Here is a 17,256-nt window from a genome sequence, read left to right on the forward strand (position 1 = left end):
GAGCAATTGGATATTGTGTTAATAGAGTATGCATATATTTTTATTTTTTCTGGCACTGTAATAATAACATACTGTATGTATAGGATTGATATATATTATTTTATTGGCGCTGTATATATAAACATTTATAACTGCACCATAGACTACCGTTGCAGTTCCTCAGTGAATTGTCTTCTATAAAGGTTCTTTAAAAGTTAATTGATCACAAAATAAGTCACAAATAGGCATAAGCAGAGGTAACATCTAACAAAAAAGTAAATGTCAGAATAACCAGTAAATACATAGACAGCTGAAGTTATGTGAAGATCCTGATGTTTCCTTTTAAAAGTCAACTTGGTTCCAACTCCCAAGTTTTTTTGTTGGTCAATGATGTCACCTGTCACATTAAAGGACCAAAACAGAGGTTGGGAGGGCGCCCTTATACTGGAAAAGTCATCATATAAAATGTGTAAACACTCAGTTTTATTTTTGTCTGGTTATGTAAAATGTTGATCACAGTTGTCTTTCTCGAAATTAACTGATTGAACTTTGAAGAGCAGTTTTGCATTTGTCAAGCCAAGTAGGATTGAGTTATATAAAGTTTGACATGCTTGTTAGGAGTCATGTCGTGTCCACTTGAGTCATGTTAGTTGCACCTAAATCGGAACTACACCCAAAACTGGATGGGCACAAGAGTGTTTAATTACCTAGAACAGTGATGGAGAACCTTGGCACCCCAGATGTTTTGGAACTACATTTCCCATAATGCTCAACTACACTGCAGAGTGCATGAGCATCATGGGAAGTGTAGTTCCAAAACATCTGGGGTGCCAAGGTTTGCCATCATTGACCTAGAATATACCTATATGTCTCAGAAATTTTAGTGGTGAATGTTCCCTGGAGTTGTTTGAACTTCTGTTCTCTATCTTTTAGCCTTAAAGGTTACGTATGATTTTCCCAATCAGAGCAAAGCAACAGGTTTGCTTTAATCCCCCTCCCAAGCAGCAGATACCGTTCCTTCGCTTTCCCCTCACCTTGTACAGCAAATAAAACAACCGGTGCTTATGGTGCTTATGGAACATGTGGCTAACTTTACATAACATAAACACTGTTACATTGAAAACATCCCTAGCCCTATGTAAGCTAGCATTTGAGCGACTCATAGCTTACACATGGTGACTTCTGCTGCTTCCAGTAGCTGAATGGAGCAGTTTAGGTGCAAAGTAAAGGTGAGTATGTGGTACTGTGGAGGGGGGATTAATCTATTGCTTTGCACTGCATAGGCAACACACAAGTTCACTTTAAATAGCCTCTGTTAAGTCTCCAATCGTATACAAATGGTACTTCTTCTGCAATAGAAAATGTAATATACTCACCTCTCCAGTGGCCTGTGTCTACAACCATCCCTCTCTTCAAGTGCTGCAGCCTTGGGATGCAAAACTTCTATAAATGTTGGGTGTCTGGTCCCATGGTGCTCACTGTGGTTCTTTCCTGTGACCCTTTCACAGCAGTGACACGTTGGTCAGAGAATGTAACCGCTGCATGCAGAGGGGGATGCGAGCATCCAGCATTGCAAGATGTGTTGAGCAGCCATTCTCAACCAGAGTTCAGTGGAATCCCAGGGCTCTTCCTGAGGTTGCTAGGGGTTCCTTGAGCTGTGGCTGATTGACCTCCCATTTCATGATGTCTGCTTAGTTCCAGGGCCAAGACCATTTGGTAACATCAGCCGCATGACACCAGTGATGATTTTAGCTTTCTCTAAGGGGGGACATTCTGATTACAATATAATGGGGCCATTCTTCCCACTGACCTCTGAAGAATTGGTTTTACCTCAAAACTTGAAAACATTTTAAGGGTTTCTCCAGGGTAAAAGGTGTTGAGAAAGGCTGCCTTGGAGAATGACGTACTCTTTAGAACTGGTAGAGCGGGAAGGTAAGAGACACAGGCGTTTCGGAGAGGTGAGTATAATACTTTTTCAAGATAATGTTTCTGGTTTGCAGCTGCATCCTCCAGATTTAATACACATTATGAAGAGTGCAATAACATCTTTGCTTTGAAAAGGCTGTGTTGTTGGGATGAACTGGGATTTCTGGTGTGTTATCTCACTACTAAAATTTCCAGAAAATATAGAAATCCAGCATATGAGTCAACCTGACAGCATTATTGAACCATCAGAGCTGGTATAAAGCAGATAAATGGGGATAAGGATATTCAGTGCTGCTTATGTGTAGAGCGGTACATGGTCATGGATTTCACCACCCTTTTACAGGCATTGCAGATATGACCATATTTTCTTAACAGACTAAAGTTACATTACAATTTCACAATTTTCTCCCGTTGTAGATAGGAAACACACAGAGTCCTATTCATCCAACAGTTCTCTAGATAGTAGCTCAAGTGAACATGAGGCAGAGGATGAGACAGAGGATGCTAAGAAGAAAAACGAAGTGCGAAGAGACTCAGAAGAAATTCCTGATCCAGATAAACAAACAGCCACAGAGAAGGAACCAGAGTTGGAGGATTTAGTAGACGAGAAAGAAGAGACAGCCATTGATGAAGGTGACCCTGAAGTTTATGACAACATGGAAGGTGACGATGGTCAATCAGACTTGGAGAAAGCAGAAGATGACACTGAAACCCGCTTTAGGAACCCCTTAGAGAATGAAGAAGGTGGAATTTCAGATCTTAAGGATGAAAACAAGGCCAAGTTAGAAAATGACCCAGGTAGTGAGACTGAGGAGGAAGGTGGTGAGTATAGACTGTGATCTGAGATGTTCCTCTCAGCTTTACAGCATGCCTTCTTTGTCTTGGTTTTGGTGTGTTCAAACGCATGCAGTGACTTTTCCATTGTCCCAGATGTAATGCAGACTCGGATTCATGGACAATGTTGCATTGTGAGGATTTATATTCTTTCGAAATACAAAAAAAAAAACTATAATTATGTATCCTTTAAAAATAATAATTTACAAACTTAGTATAAATGAGTATTTCCAAAGTAATCTAAAGATTGTGTATAGTATATTTATCTAAAAATTGACCCGTTAAGTGTTTAAAACTAACTCTATTTCATTTATGGTGGCCTCTGGCGGGCTCAAACACATTTGGCCTTTTATATCTTGTAAGATTCTAGTGGTTTCCCACTGTAATTTGTGTCTCAGCCTCCTGTAAGCCTAAGCTGTAACCCCATTATGGAAAATCCATCCCAGGAACGCGGTATCATTTCCCAACTGCTGGAAAAAAACAAGCTAGTGTCTTCAGCATCCCAAAACCTTCCACTTTTTGTTTTTCTCTCATCTTTTACCCCAATTTGATTAAAGTTGAAGAATAAATAGTGGAGCTAAAGTGTATTTCTAGGCAAAAGAAAACAAAAAAAAAAACATTTGCTGGTCAGCTCTACAATGAGGTACACTTCCTCATGTACATGTATTGCAACTGAAATCCCAAGCAATTCTTCCCTGCTGGGCTGCAGTATACCTCCCTCTTATGTTAGGGAGATGAGGAGAGGGTTGGAGTTTTCTAGTCCAAAAGGGTGAACTCAGACAGGGCTGACAAGGCTTCTGGGGATTTCTGTAGAGCAGAGATATTGGGTTGTCAGCTCAATACAGGAAATTAACCAAGTTGTAACCCAAAAAAAAAAAAATAAATAATAGAGAGATCCTGTTCCTTTAAAGCAGGTTAAACAGCACAGTGCTTGTGCTGTCTTATCTGTCCCTTTCTATGCTGTAAAAAACCTGGTTGATCCTGCCTGTTCCTGTTTCCCCCCTATGTAAACTGAGCACAATAATCATGGCTGCTGATCCATGATACCGTGGTCAGTTTAAGTGCCTCCATCATCCCACAGTCTCTCCTCTCTCCCCCCTCTCCCCCTCCCTCCCTGCCTGTAAGCTCCTGTGTGTGAGCGATCTCGTTACCGCCCCTCCTGCTGCTATTAGTAGCTGGCACTAAAATCAAGGTAGGATTACTGTCAGCCCCTCTGTTATACCAAGGTATATTACACAGTGTAAATGTTTGTTTAAAATCATGCCACTAAATACCTTCTTTCAGATCAACTCTGTGCAGTCACGTGACCTCCCACCACTCTCCTCCCCTGATCTAAGGGCTACAGTGGGAGGGGCTGAGCAGACAGCACAGCGGTCACGTTACCTCCCAGCTGAGGTCAGAGGGGGATCTCAGCCCCTCCCGCTGTAGCCCTTAGATCGGGGGGGAGAGTGGCGGGAGGTCACGTGACTGCACAGAGGCGATCTGAAAAAAAGGTATTTATGGGCATCATTTTAAACAAACATTTACACTGTGTAGTATACCTTGGTATAAAAAATCTTACTAAGTTTCTGGCTTGATCAGAGATACAAAATATGGGGAAATGTAAATGTATTGAAAAGTTATTTTTGTTTAATTTTGCTCAATGAAAACCAATGACTTCGGCTTCTTGCACACTGCAGCTTGAAAAAGCCCAGTACAGCTTTTTTTTGTACCTATACACACAGGCACGTAAACAAGCGCCGCACATTTTTCAGTTAAAAAAAATGGAAGATATGCATTTTTGGTCAGCAATTTACAACTCATGCGCTCGAATGCGCACAAATGCATGCAGGCATGAATAAGTTGTTCTAAACAACACATATTACTATTTTCCAAGGGTTCAATATTCAAAGTAAATAATAAGCCATTGGAAACAGCTGCAGATAGCTTAACACATCACTATCAAGATCAAGGAGAAGTGCCAAAATGCTCATTTGCATATCGTACAATGTGAGTAATTTACAAAATTGTGCAAATGCATATACACGAAAATGCATGCAAATATGCACAAATAAATAAAAACGCCTGAAATTACATCTGAAAAAGTGGATGCTCAAACAGGAGGCCTTACACAGATGGGGACAATTATTTAACATTCTGAATTTCATTGTCTCAGATGTCAATGGTTACCAGTAAATTAATATATTGGCCTCCCATTTTGTAATTTCTCCATTTTCCTAAATAATAAATGTAAATGTTATAGAAGCAAAGGCTGATCAGACCTGGGGGGGGGGGGGGGAATACTCATTCTCGATCACATGACCTAAACTCAGGATTAGGTCACATATGCCATAGGATTTCTGCACTGTGGACACCACATTAATCAGCCTTCATTTACTTGAGGGGGATCAGTCAACCTCTGTTCCTTTTGTCTTTGTTCTGGGGATCATGAAACATATCTGCTGGTAATGTTGGAACACCACCCTGCTAGTTCTTAAACACAAAATAGATGTTATGGATGCTGGGGTTTAGGAGCCTTAGGTTTTATTATTATTATTATATAGTATTTATATAGCGCCGACAGTTTACGCAGCGCTTTACAACTTGAGGGTAGACAGTACAAATACAATACACTTCAATACAGAAGGAATCAGAGGACCCTGCTCGTTAGAGCTTACAATCTAAGAGGGACGGTCAAGAGATACAAGAGGTAATAACTGTGGGGGATGGGCTGATGGAAAAAATAAGAGAACAGTTGTTAGGTGGATGCCAGATAGGTTTCTCTGAAGAGATGTGTTTTCAGGGATCGTCTGAAAGTAGTCAAAGTTGGAGATAGTCGGACAGATGGGGGTAGAGCATTCCAGAGGATGGGAGAAGCTTGGGAGAAGTCCTGGAGGCGAGCATGGGAAGTGGTTACAAGGGAGCTAGAGAGCAGGAGGTCCTGGGAGGATGGATACAGAGGAGTGTATTTCTGACTTTACATCTGTTGAAGCATTAGGTCCAGGTTAGGTGTAACCAAGGTTGGTTCCTTCTGATAGGAGAGGATGTTAGTGGTTTAATCACCTAGTAATAATATCATTAGATATCCCCATCCTATTACCATTAGAGAATGGCAACCATGAGACCTCTTTACAAGCATCCTGGAAGGTGGGTGGAGCTGGGAACCTAAAGTTTAAGGATAACACAGCCAGGAGACCCCTTTACAATAGTCCTGGCAGGTGGGTGGAGCTGGGATCCTCAAGTTTTAAGAACAGGACAACCAGAGTCCCTGAGGAGTACAAAAAGCCAATGGGCGATCCAACCAACCTAAAACTAAAGCTGGCCAAACACGTTGCAATTTTTAGTCAATTTCTACCACTTGCAAGTATTGGGAATCTCAATAAACTACAGTACTACCCATGAGTTTGATTGGCCACCAGAATTCGTTCATTTTTTAACTCAAAACTGGGCAAACCATTGGAACAGAATGGAAACGACAGCAATTTTGCTGGACGAGATCAGATTTTTCCATCCCTCGTTCAGTCAGGACAATGGTAATATAATTTCCTCGCAAACCCATTAAAAACTCAATTATATGTCTTCCATTGTTTTGTGATTTCTATCCAAAAAATATAATTGATAGTTCGATCACTCCAATAAATTGCTGTGTGTATGGGCAGTTTAAGGTTTTTTTGGGGGGGGGGGGGGGCAGCTTGTATTTTAAACTACCGTACAAAAAAAAATGACATGTAATCATTGGCTTTGTGGTGTTGCTACCATTGAATTGTAATAATGACTGTATTGTATTGCTGGTTTGTTTGTCGATTTGTGTTGTATTTGACCTATTTCAGCATGTTGGAAATAGAATTGCATGTGTGTAATAAATCATGGACTGAGCAGTTTATCCATTCTCCTGTATATTCTTCCCTCCTGTTCCATCTTGCGTGTTTGGCTTTTCCTTTGTTTTTTTTAGCATTGCAAAGATAATTTGTGAGCCTTTCATGAGCAGAAACCTGATTGTTTTCAGGATTTATGAAGACAGATCTCCGGGAAAGCAGCATAAAACTTTTAACATGACAAAAAAAAAAAAAAAATCCTCATCGTTCCCAAACGTTTAAGGATAAGATAAATCGCTAATTACCGTCATTCTGCCAGACCATATTCCTACTCGTTAAACTTGAAATCTTATCTGTATGATTGATTCCTCCGACTCCGTTTATGGCAGCACAGAATGAAAAGTATAAGACGCAGAGAGTGCCAAAATGTTCTTTTGGTACAATGTAAAATTGTTCTGAATTGGATTTAAAAAGCAGAAATGCTGCACGATTTTAGGGCTTCACAATGTGCTGTGACCTGGGTAAATCGGCACAGATCAATGCACGCTCATGGCTAGGGAACATAGAAAACATATATTTTCTATGTGCCCTGTTCACACCACAACTCCACCTAGAGGTAGGGTCCAGTGTGTTGCGGAAAAATGCAGAAATGCTACATTTTTTAAAAACGCATTAGACCCCAACTTAGTTACTGCGGGCCACCACACTATAGCTATGCTGTGGTGTATTTGAAGTTATTTATTTATTTTTTTGTAAAATCCATATCAGATCCAAAGGGCCTGGTATGCATTTGGGGGCGGGGAGTGGGAGGCACGTCATATTTGCATTTATTTTCCATTGCCAGCATACTTTTTTTTACATTCAGCTGTCAGCGGAGAAACCGACTGACAGCTGATGAGTCATTGGTTGTTAAGGAAGCAGTGGCCGACTTCCCAGCCTGCTCCTTAAAGTGTTTGTAACCTTCCTAAAAAAACAGTCACTGACAGCCCCTCTTTTATGCAGCATTAACACACGGTGTACATATTTGTGGAAAACAAAGCCTCTAAATACCATTTTTTATAGCGATCTTCAGGCCAGTCACGTGACTCCCAGATGCTCTCCAAATCCGATGTACGGGCAACAGTGGGAGGGGCTGAGATCCCGCTCTGACGTCAGCCAGGGAGGTCACATGACCGCTGTGCTGGCAGCCCAGCCCCTCCCACTGTAGCCCTTAGATGGGGGAGGAGAGCACCAGGAGTCACGTGACCGGCCTGAAAATCTCTAAAAAAGATAAGGACATGCGTACAACATGCATTTTGATTTATATTCCTTTAATTGTTGCAAGGTATTTTTGGGTTCAAGACATGGTTGAACTACATAGCACCTGGACAATTTCCTTACCTATTCAAAAGTTTAATTTTTTTTGTTTATGGTTTAGTCAACAGCAGGCCAGCACCCACAATATTGTGCTAACACTTTTTTCCATTACCAAAATACAATAATACAATTTCTGCGCTGTGTTAGAATTAGGCAGCTAACACTAAAGTGGTGTATCCAACCAACCAACATAAAGCAATACAAGAATAAAAACGCACTAGATAAGTACAAATAAATGCTCATAAATAGTCTAACCAATCAGGTGTTCAGAGCGAAGATCTTAAATGTGATAATTTTCACTTCAAGGTGCAGTAATGTATATCACTCGTGAGTCACCGCCATCACCAGATAAGTTGGACACTCACCAGATGGTATGGCTACCATTACAGTAGCTGGAATGCCTTAAGAGTACGTGACCTGAATATCGGATTGAAAAGAGACCTCCGCTGAATCACCACACAAGTATCCAACTGGAAATGAAGCAGTTCACCCACATGGAAGAAAAATATATTAAAAATATATTTTAAATAAACATTTTTTATTTTTCCCAAATATATAGGAAATATATTTGAAATGCTACAATTTTGGACATATTCAATATATTTCAAAATATTTTTTCTCTAAATATATTGGAAATACATTTTTCTTCCATATGGGCAGCCAGAGCCAGAAGGTACAATCATAGTGTAGTATGTTTATTAAAAACAACCATAAAACCAGTACAAAACAAAAGGGTGACTATTTGGCACTGATGTCCCCGCTGCTGTGCGATTACAGGATGCCAATTCTTGTGAGGGTTATATGACTTGCTTTTGTTTTGTACTGGTTTTATGGTTGTTTTAATAAGTGTATTACACTATGATTGTACCTTCTGGCTCTGGCTGAGCTACATAGTTACATAGTTAGTGAGGTTGAAAAAAGACATCAGTCCATCCAGTTCAACCTATGATGTGTGTGTGTGTTTGCTTTTAACCGTACATTGCATACCCCTGTAAGTTGTGGTCTTTAAGGTGTCCATCTAATAGTTTTTTGAAACTATCAATGCTCCCTGCTGATACGACTGCTTGTGGAAGAGAATTCCACATCCTTACCGCTCTTACAGTGAAGAACCCCTTACGCACTTTAAGGTTAAACCGCCTTTCCTCAAGTTTTAGTGAGTGGCCACGTGTCTTATTGTTTCTCCTTTCTCTGAATAGTTTGTTCCTTATGCTAGGGTTGCCAGTACAGTATTTGTACATTGATATCATATCCCCCCTCAATCGTCTCTTCTCCAGAGAGAATAAGTTCAGTGCTTGTAGTCTTTCCTCATAGCTGATGTCCTCCATTCCCCTAATTATTTTTGTTATTTAGCTGCTTCATTCCCAGTTGGATACTTGTGTGGTGATTAAGCGGAGGTCTCTCTTCCATCCAATATCCAGGTCATGTTAGTTTAAAGCATTCCAGCTACTGTAATGGTAGCCATACCATCTGGTGAGTGTCCAACTTATCTGGTGATGGCGGTGACTCACGAGTGATATACATTACTGCACCTTGAAGTGATAATTATTACATTTAAAGCGTAACTTCACTTTTGTTGAGAAAAAAGCATTCCCCTCTGGGTGATCTCTGTACATTACAGGGATTTTAACAAATTTTGTTGCAGATTCCTACCTTCTGCTATTCTGAAGAAATCATTGTTTGTTCCTCTGTGCCTCTGTGCTGAGTGGGTCTAATGGGAGTGGTTTTATAATTATCAGCTTTGCAGGGCCTCTAATGAGGAAAGCTGCTGGGCCTGCATCCCTTTAGACGTGTTCCTATTGGGAGTATCTCACCAAAAATGAAATTTTTGTTGCAGGGGATGCCAGAAATCTGTCTTGTATCTTAGTGCAGACTTCTGGGAAAATTGGTGAGCCAATCACACAAGCAGGAAATGATGTTTCTGGGGTGTGGTCAGTATACATTCTGTGTACAGAACAGCTCCAGGCGGCCATATTGCATTGCATTTTCAGAAAATTACAACAGCTGTAGATTGAAAATTAAAGGTAATTTTTAATAACATTCAATTACAATATGATTTGTGTCGCAATTGTATACGCTATATTGTTTTTTCTTTATTTGCTATTTTTTTCCCCACCAAAGGGGAGTTACCCTTTAGGATCTTCACTTCGGACACCTAATTGCTTGGACTTTTTATGAACATTAATTTGTACTTATCTATTGCACTACACTTTTTTTTATTCTTGTATTACTTTTTTCCATTAGTCAGCCTTTCTCAACCTTTTAATCCTAGAGCTGTGGTCTTCAAACTGCGGTCTGCAGGCCGCATGTGGACTTGCTTTTATCCTGCCCTTGAGACACCATTCTATCCACTGACACCAATGATTGGGTACTATTCCTTCCACTGACACCAGTGTTGGAGGCACAATTCTTCTCACAGACACCAATAAAGGGGCACTATTCCTCCCCTAAATAACAATGGGGCAGCATTCCTCCAACTGCTTACCAACAATGGGGTACTATTTCGGCCACTAAAACTAAAGAAGGGGCACAATTCCTCCCACTGACACTAAGGTGTTTTTGAATCCATCTGGCCACAGTCTGGCCCCACTAAAACCTGACAATTAACTGGCCCTTAACTTAGAAAGTTTGGATTCCCCTGTCCTAGAGGAACCCAAACCCTTGAAATAGGTTTCAGCTCCCAGGGAACACTTGCTAAAAATTATATCAACAGTTCATAGTACATTAGCTCTATATAACAAAATTATTTCCAAAATTAATTATGAAATGAAACAAATAATAAAAATGATGACTAGAAAATTAACATAGTGTTGGCATTTGTATTTTTCCCTTTACACTAGTGCCCATGTGTGAAATGCCCTTTTACACTGGTGGTTGTGAAGAAGTTCCCCCATATACTACTGGTCATGGTAGAAGTAGCCACTTCCTGTACATTGCATGATGTCAGTGGAAAATTTCCTTCTTACATTGAGAGGGAAGTCAAGGTGGGAGAATAATATCAAACATTAATCACTGCCCAAGGAACCTCTGAATGAGTCTTGGGGTTCCATGGAGCTCTGGTTGAGAAAAGCTGGTCGAATTAAATAAAAATTAGGTATATAACCCAGCATGTATAAAATATTGAATAAAATAAACATAAATATCATACACTGGTCTACAAACAATATCTACGTCCCTAATCACTGCAACATAATGGATAATCAGCCTATAGTTTTTTTTTGTGACTGTTTCGCAAATAATTTTCCTGTTGCAATTTCCCACTTGGTGCCGCCAATAGTTTATCAGGTCTATTGTGTTTTCAAAATTATGTTATAATGCCAACATTAAAATCAGCTGCTGTTTGTGAAATGGTTCTTTAGTAAATCCTAATACATATACTGCTGGTATTTGCCCCCTTACTGATTTTTATTTTTTTGTTGCATATCTGTCATGCTTAAATGATTCTGACCGTCAAACATATTTTCTCTAGCGCTCATCGACAGACATAGTCCTCGGTGATACACCACCTTCGGGTTATGTTACCTCCGCAGGAGCAGGACTAGACAGGAAATTAAAAAGCTCTGGCCACACCCTAGGGGCAGTCCCAGAGGGTATATCCTCTCTCTCTCTGCCTCAGCAAATCAGTTATTTTCTGTCTAGTTAGGAGTAAGGACCTAGATACCTTGCTGGGATCTTAGGTCCTGGCAAGAATTTTTTTCTAAAAGGATTTTTAGACAGCCTTTTTTCTCCAGTGTTCCTGTGAGATCTTCAAGCAAGAAAGCTGAACTGGGCGACGGGCTGGATGTCGAGATCCGGTGGTCACCCCAGTTCAGCCTACGAGCGCGTGCAGGCCATAGCTCCGCGCTGGGTCGGCCGCGACAAAGTCCCATTAAAAGGACTGAACCCGCGAGTTAAACGTCTCGCTGAAACGCCAAAGACCATGAGTCACGGCGTCCGTATCGGTCGACAGCCCTCCCGCTCCGGTGGAGAGGGGTACTGTCAGGAGTTGGTGCCCGCCTGGTTCCGGTATGGTGAGTAGTATGTTCCCCCTTTTTCCCTGACGGGTTTTGTGGTGAACGCGGGCCCCTCTCTGTATGGTAAGAAAGAGTTCTTTCTATCCTATAACATGTCACAAATCCTCCTACTTTGAGTGTGATTTTATGTGTGCAAAAAGCCAGGAGGCTTGGTTTGGGAGCTAACAATCTATTGTATACATGTTTTAAAGATGTAATCTGTGGCATTCTGGGAATCTTATGGGTTAAGTATAAGCTACCTACCAGTCAGAAGCCATGGACATGTAGACTGCCTTCCAAATCAGATCTCCAGCTATTAGCAGGCCTCCCGAACGGCCATGCGGTCCGCCAGGGCCGGTACCGCCAACCACGCCATATCCCCATGCAGAGAGAGTGTTGTGTGCCTGCAGCACACCGCTAGTCAGCACAGGCCGCCGCCATTTTTTTTGCTGGATCGCACGAGCCGCCATTTTGGCGTAGCCTCGTGTCTCCAGCATGGGGGCGGCCATGTTTGAGGTGATTCTACACCTCGTGGAGCTTGGGGGAGGCGCCGGAAGGCGTGCAGAGGGGCGGAGCCGCCTCCCTTCTTCCTGGGCAGCCAGCCAAAAGACTTCCTGTTTGTCTAAGACAGCGCTGTAAGCTGTTGCAGTTTAACTCTGAACATCAAGTGGTGAGCCTGGGGGTCTATCTCTCTCTCTCTCGATCGATAGGGATCCCTAGCAGGTAACACTAAGGGGTTTTTTTGTGGCACTGAGGGTCAAAAAAAAAAAAAAAAAAGTTTTTTCTTTACTTTTGAATTATATCATCCAGGAAGTAACTGGAGTTATTATGGACCCTGCCACACATATTCCCCCACCTGTTTCCCTCGAGGGGGCCTCGGGACCCGCCGGTGCACAGAGTATAGAGTCATTTACAGCAATTTTGGAGTCTATGGTGGCTCGGGTGGAGGCGGCCTGTCAGGGACGGGGGTCAAGGAAGCGACCCCCGCCTACCCCTATACTATCTGACACCTCTGACTCTGATTCAGAGATGGTCACTGCAGTTGCAGGTTCCTCTGCAAGGGCTGTTATCCCAGGTAAAGCCCCCTCAGACAGTGAGGAGGACGCTTCTTCTCTTGCTATAATTCAGGAAGAAGCATTGGTGGACGCACTAGTTGTGGCAGTGCAGGAAACCTTAAAACTTGAGGCTTTACCGGCAGAGGCAACTGAAACAGAAAGGCCTTTTGGGACTAATAAGCCCATCAAGACGGCGAAGGCTTTTCCTGTACCTAAATGTTTTGGTAATCAGATTAAAGGAGAATGGGAGCATTCTAAACGTACCTTTACTATTTCCAAGCGTATTGCTAGACGCTATCCGTTTGAGGAATCCATCATTAAGAAATGGACGGTACCACCAGTCGTGGATCCGCCTATTTCCAGGCTGAATAAAGCCACGGTTATTCCAGTGGAGGACACTTCGTCCTTTAAGGATCCGGTGGATCGAAAGATAGAAGCGGAGTCCCGCACTATCTTTTCTCTGATAGGGTCAGCATTTAGACCAGTAATTGTTATTGGTCTAGTTTCCCAGACACTTACGGAATGGGCGAAAATGGTACGCCAAGATCTTAGGGGAAAAGATATTCCCCAGGAGACATCTGATTTGATAGAACAGATCATACAAGGGCTACGGTTTATCTGTGACGCAGCCTTGGACACTACTCCCTTGTTAGGGCATGCATCTAAGTTAGCAGTGATCCTCAGACGTGTGCTGTGGTTAAAATGCTGGTCAGCTGACCTAGGTTCCAAAAAGACTTTGACCAATCTCCCTTTTCAGGGGAATCGTCTATTTGGAGCCAACCTAGATGAAATCATTAAGGATGCCACCGGGGGCAAGAGTACTTTTTTGCCACAGGCTGCAAAAGTTAAGGGACCTCGCAACAAGCGAGGACCTTTCTTTACCGCCCATAAAGGGCGCCCGGCTGGTACTCCCGGGAAAGGCAAGACTCCTCCAGGAGGGTTCAAGAAGGGATGGTCGGACAAGCAGAGGACCAACCCAGCCAAACCCGAAGTAAAGGAGTACACAGCCTGAAGGTGCGCCCCCACCCGATTTCAGGGTGGGGGGACGTTTTCACCGGTATTCAGGACATTAGATCGAGCATCTACCACTACTACCGGTGCGATTCTTCCCTTCCAACATTTAAGTACAGGAAGCGGTAGTTACCGTTCCCTGTATATATCTTTTCCTTTACCTTTTCCTAAGATTAGTCCCGATACCTCACAGGAATCGGATCTGATTGACCAGATAGGCCAAGTAGCCTCTAGTCGGGTGACTTCGGTCCCTGAGGTTCAACCAGAAAAGATCACCTTTCCTGATAACTATCAGGTATCTGATAAATGTGTGGGAACAGAAAACGACCAGATTTTCTCGGATGGTCGGGGCCAGATAGCTCTAGGGACGCCTGGTTCAGATCCTATCAGCGCCAGTGGTCCTAGAAATTCTAGGCTGGCCTCTTCAAGCCGGCCTGGCCGACTTGGACATGTTAGTCGCAGACGTTCCGTGGGAACTTCGTCTCAGGGAGTGTCTGTAGTCTCTAGGACCTATTTACCTTCGTGCTTTACAATCGCTGGTTTTAATGGCCTGGCCATTAAGACCCAAGTACTGAAGGACAGAGGTTTGTCTACTTCTGTCATTCCTACCCTTATTAAAGCAAGGAAAGCGACTTCCAGCAAAGTCTATTATCACACATGGAAGACTTACATTGCGTGGTGCGAATCTTTAGGATTTCCTCCACGTACCTATTCGGTGTCTCGAATATTGGCCTTTTTGCAACAAGGGGTTGAGCAGAAGCTAGCCTTGAGCACCATCAAGGATCAAGTTTCAGCATTAGCAATCTTCTTTCAGAAACCTTTAGCTACCAAATCCTTGGTGCGGAATTTCATCCAGGGGGTGCGGCACCTGGCTCCTCCAGTCCGCGCGCCCTTACCGCCCTGGGATCTTAATTTGGTTTTGTCGGTTCTACAGAAACCTCCCTTTGAAAACATCAGGGAGATTCCCTTGCTTACTTTATCCCAGAAGGTGGCCTTCTTGGTGGCTATTACTTCTGCTCGCAGGGTGTCAGAACTGGCTGCATTATCATGCCAGTCCCCATACCTAGTGATTCATAGGGATAAGGTAGTACTTCATCCTAAGCCATCTTTTCTTCCTAAGGTGGTTTCAGATTTTCATCTGAATGAAGATATTGTACTACCTTCCTTGTGTCCTCAGCCCAAGCATCATCGGGAACATGCGTTGCATTCCTTGGATGTGGTTCGGGCAATCAGGGTTTACCTGAAGGCTACGGAATCGTTCCGTGAGACGGATTCACTTTTTGTGATCACGGATGGCCCCAGAAAGGGTTTGCCTGCATCTGCCGCGACCATTGCCAAATGGATTAGACAAACGGTGGTACAGGCTTATTCTATTAAGGGTCAGAGTCCTCCGTTCCCTGTTAGGGCGCACTCCACTCGAGCGCTCAGTACTTCCTGGGCCTTTCGCCATCAGGCGTCAGTGGTCCAGGTATGTAAGGCGGCCACTTGGTCGTCGGTACATACCTTTACTAAATTCTATAAAATTGATGTGACGGCATCGGCGGATGCCTCATTTGGCCGCAAGGTTTTGCAGGCCGCAATTTGAGGAGACCGGTGGTCTACCTCGAGGGTTTTTTTCTGTTTGAAAATTGTTTTGTTGAGTCTCATCATTAAGGATGAGCATTGTAAACTTCTAGTTGGCACCGGTTGGGCCTTCTAGATTGGGATTTGATTTCCATTTTCCCACCCCTCAGTTGTGATACTGCTCTGGGACGTCCCGAAGGTGGTGTATCACCGAGGACTACGTCTGTCGATGAGCACTAGAGAAAAATGGATTTTTGTAAAATCTTACCGTAAAATCCTTTTCTCTTAGCTCATCGACAGACGTAGTCCCCGCCCCTCTGTTTTGGAGTTGGGTTGGGTTAAATTCTCTAAGCACTGCTTTTTCACATAACTGATTTGCTGAGGCAGAGAGAGAGAGGATATACCCTCTGGGACTGCCCCTAGGGTGTGGCCAGAGCTTTTTAATTTCCTGTCTAGTCCTGCTCCTGCGGAGGTAACATAACCCGAAGGTGGTGTATCACCGAGGACTACGTCTGTCGATGAGCTAAGAGAAAAGGATTTTACGGTAAGATTTTACAAAAATCCATTTTTAAAAATTCATAAAGATAACCCGAGTAATTACAAAATGCACTTTTTAAATGATGATTTCATTTGTTAAAGGGAAAAAAGCTGTCCTAACCTACCTGGCTGTATGTGAAAAAGTAATCCCCCCCCCCCCCCCCCCCTGCTAAATCATGAATGAGCTGTGATTAACCACATTTTTTGGAAAGCTGTGGAAATTTTCACTTGACACACCAAGGTCTGATTACTGCCAGACCTGTTGAATCAAGGAATCACTTAAAGTGTTACTAAACCCAAGACTCTGCATTCACTATTTGTGTCTCCCACAATACACAGAACATACAAATGCAATTATTTTAGTAAAAGTGCTAAATCCTTTTTCTCATCAGCAGTATATAGCAATCTTGTGACTGCTATAAGTTCCTGGTGAAGCTTGTAGGAGGAGTTTTCATTCTGCATTTAGCTGTCCTATTAGGATTCATGACCGCTGATCCTCTGTCTGGACAGGATCTGTGCACACAGGATCAAACAGCCTTTTTACAAATGCATAGGATTAACCCCTTACGTTTCACGGTGAGTATAACAAGCATGCTTTACTGCATATACAGACTGATTTTACTGTTGTGGGTTTAGTAACACTTTAAATAGAAGCTGTCTAACAAAGTGAAGAACGCTAAAAGATCTAAAAAAGCTCACAATGATCCTAAAAGAACACAAAGGCTCATCTCACATTTGCCCAAAAAAAAAATCTTGATTATCCCCAGGTTTTGGAGTGGCCTAGCCAAAGTCCAGACTTAAATCTGATTGAGGCGCCATAGCATGACCTTAACCACTTAAGCCCCGGAGGATTTGGCTGCTAAAGGACCAGGGTTTTTTTTGCGATTTTTTACTGCGTGACTTTAACGGACAATTGCGCGGTCGTGCGACGCTGTACCTAAACGAATTTGACGTCCTTTTTTTCCCATAAACAGAGCTTTCTTTTGGTGGTATTTGATCACCTGTGCGATTTTTTGATCACGCGCTATAAACAAAAAAAGAGCGTAAATTTTGCAAAAATAACAATATTTTTCACATTTTTTTATATGAAATTCCCCAAAAAAAAAAGTAAAAATCTAAATTTTTTAAAATTTTTCGGCCAATTTGTTTTATGCTACCTATGTTTGGTAAAAAAAATCGCAAAAAGCGTATTTTGATTGGTTTGCGCAAAAG

General features: G+C 42.4%; 1 protein-coding gene across 2 annotated transcripts in view; it reads left to right on the top strand.

The window, feature by feature from the left end:
* ERICH3 (glutamate rich 3) overlaps positions 1–17,256 on the top strand; it is a 164,673-nt gene that overhangs the window by 120,907 nt on the left and 26,510 nt on the right. For both annotated transcript variants that reach the window (XM_082265889.1, XM_082265890.1), the window contains one exon: positions 2,323–2,727. In XM_082265889.1, the coding sequence (XP_082122015.1) occupies positions 2,323–2,727 (405 nt within the window). The remainder of the gene's footprint in view (positions 1–2,322; positions 2,728–17,256) is intronic.

Source organism: Pelophylax lessonae, assembly GCF_965119305.1.
Source record: "Pelophylax lessonae genome assembly, chromosome: 8".
Lineage (NCBI taxonomy): Eukaryota > Metazoa > Chordata > Amphibia > Anura > Ranidae > Pelophylax > Pelophylax lessonae.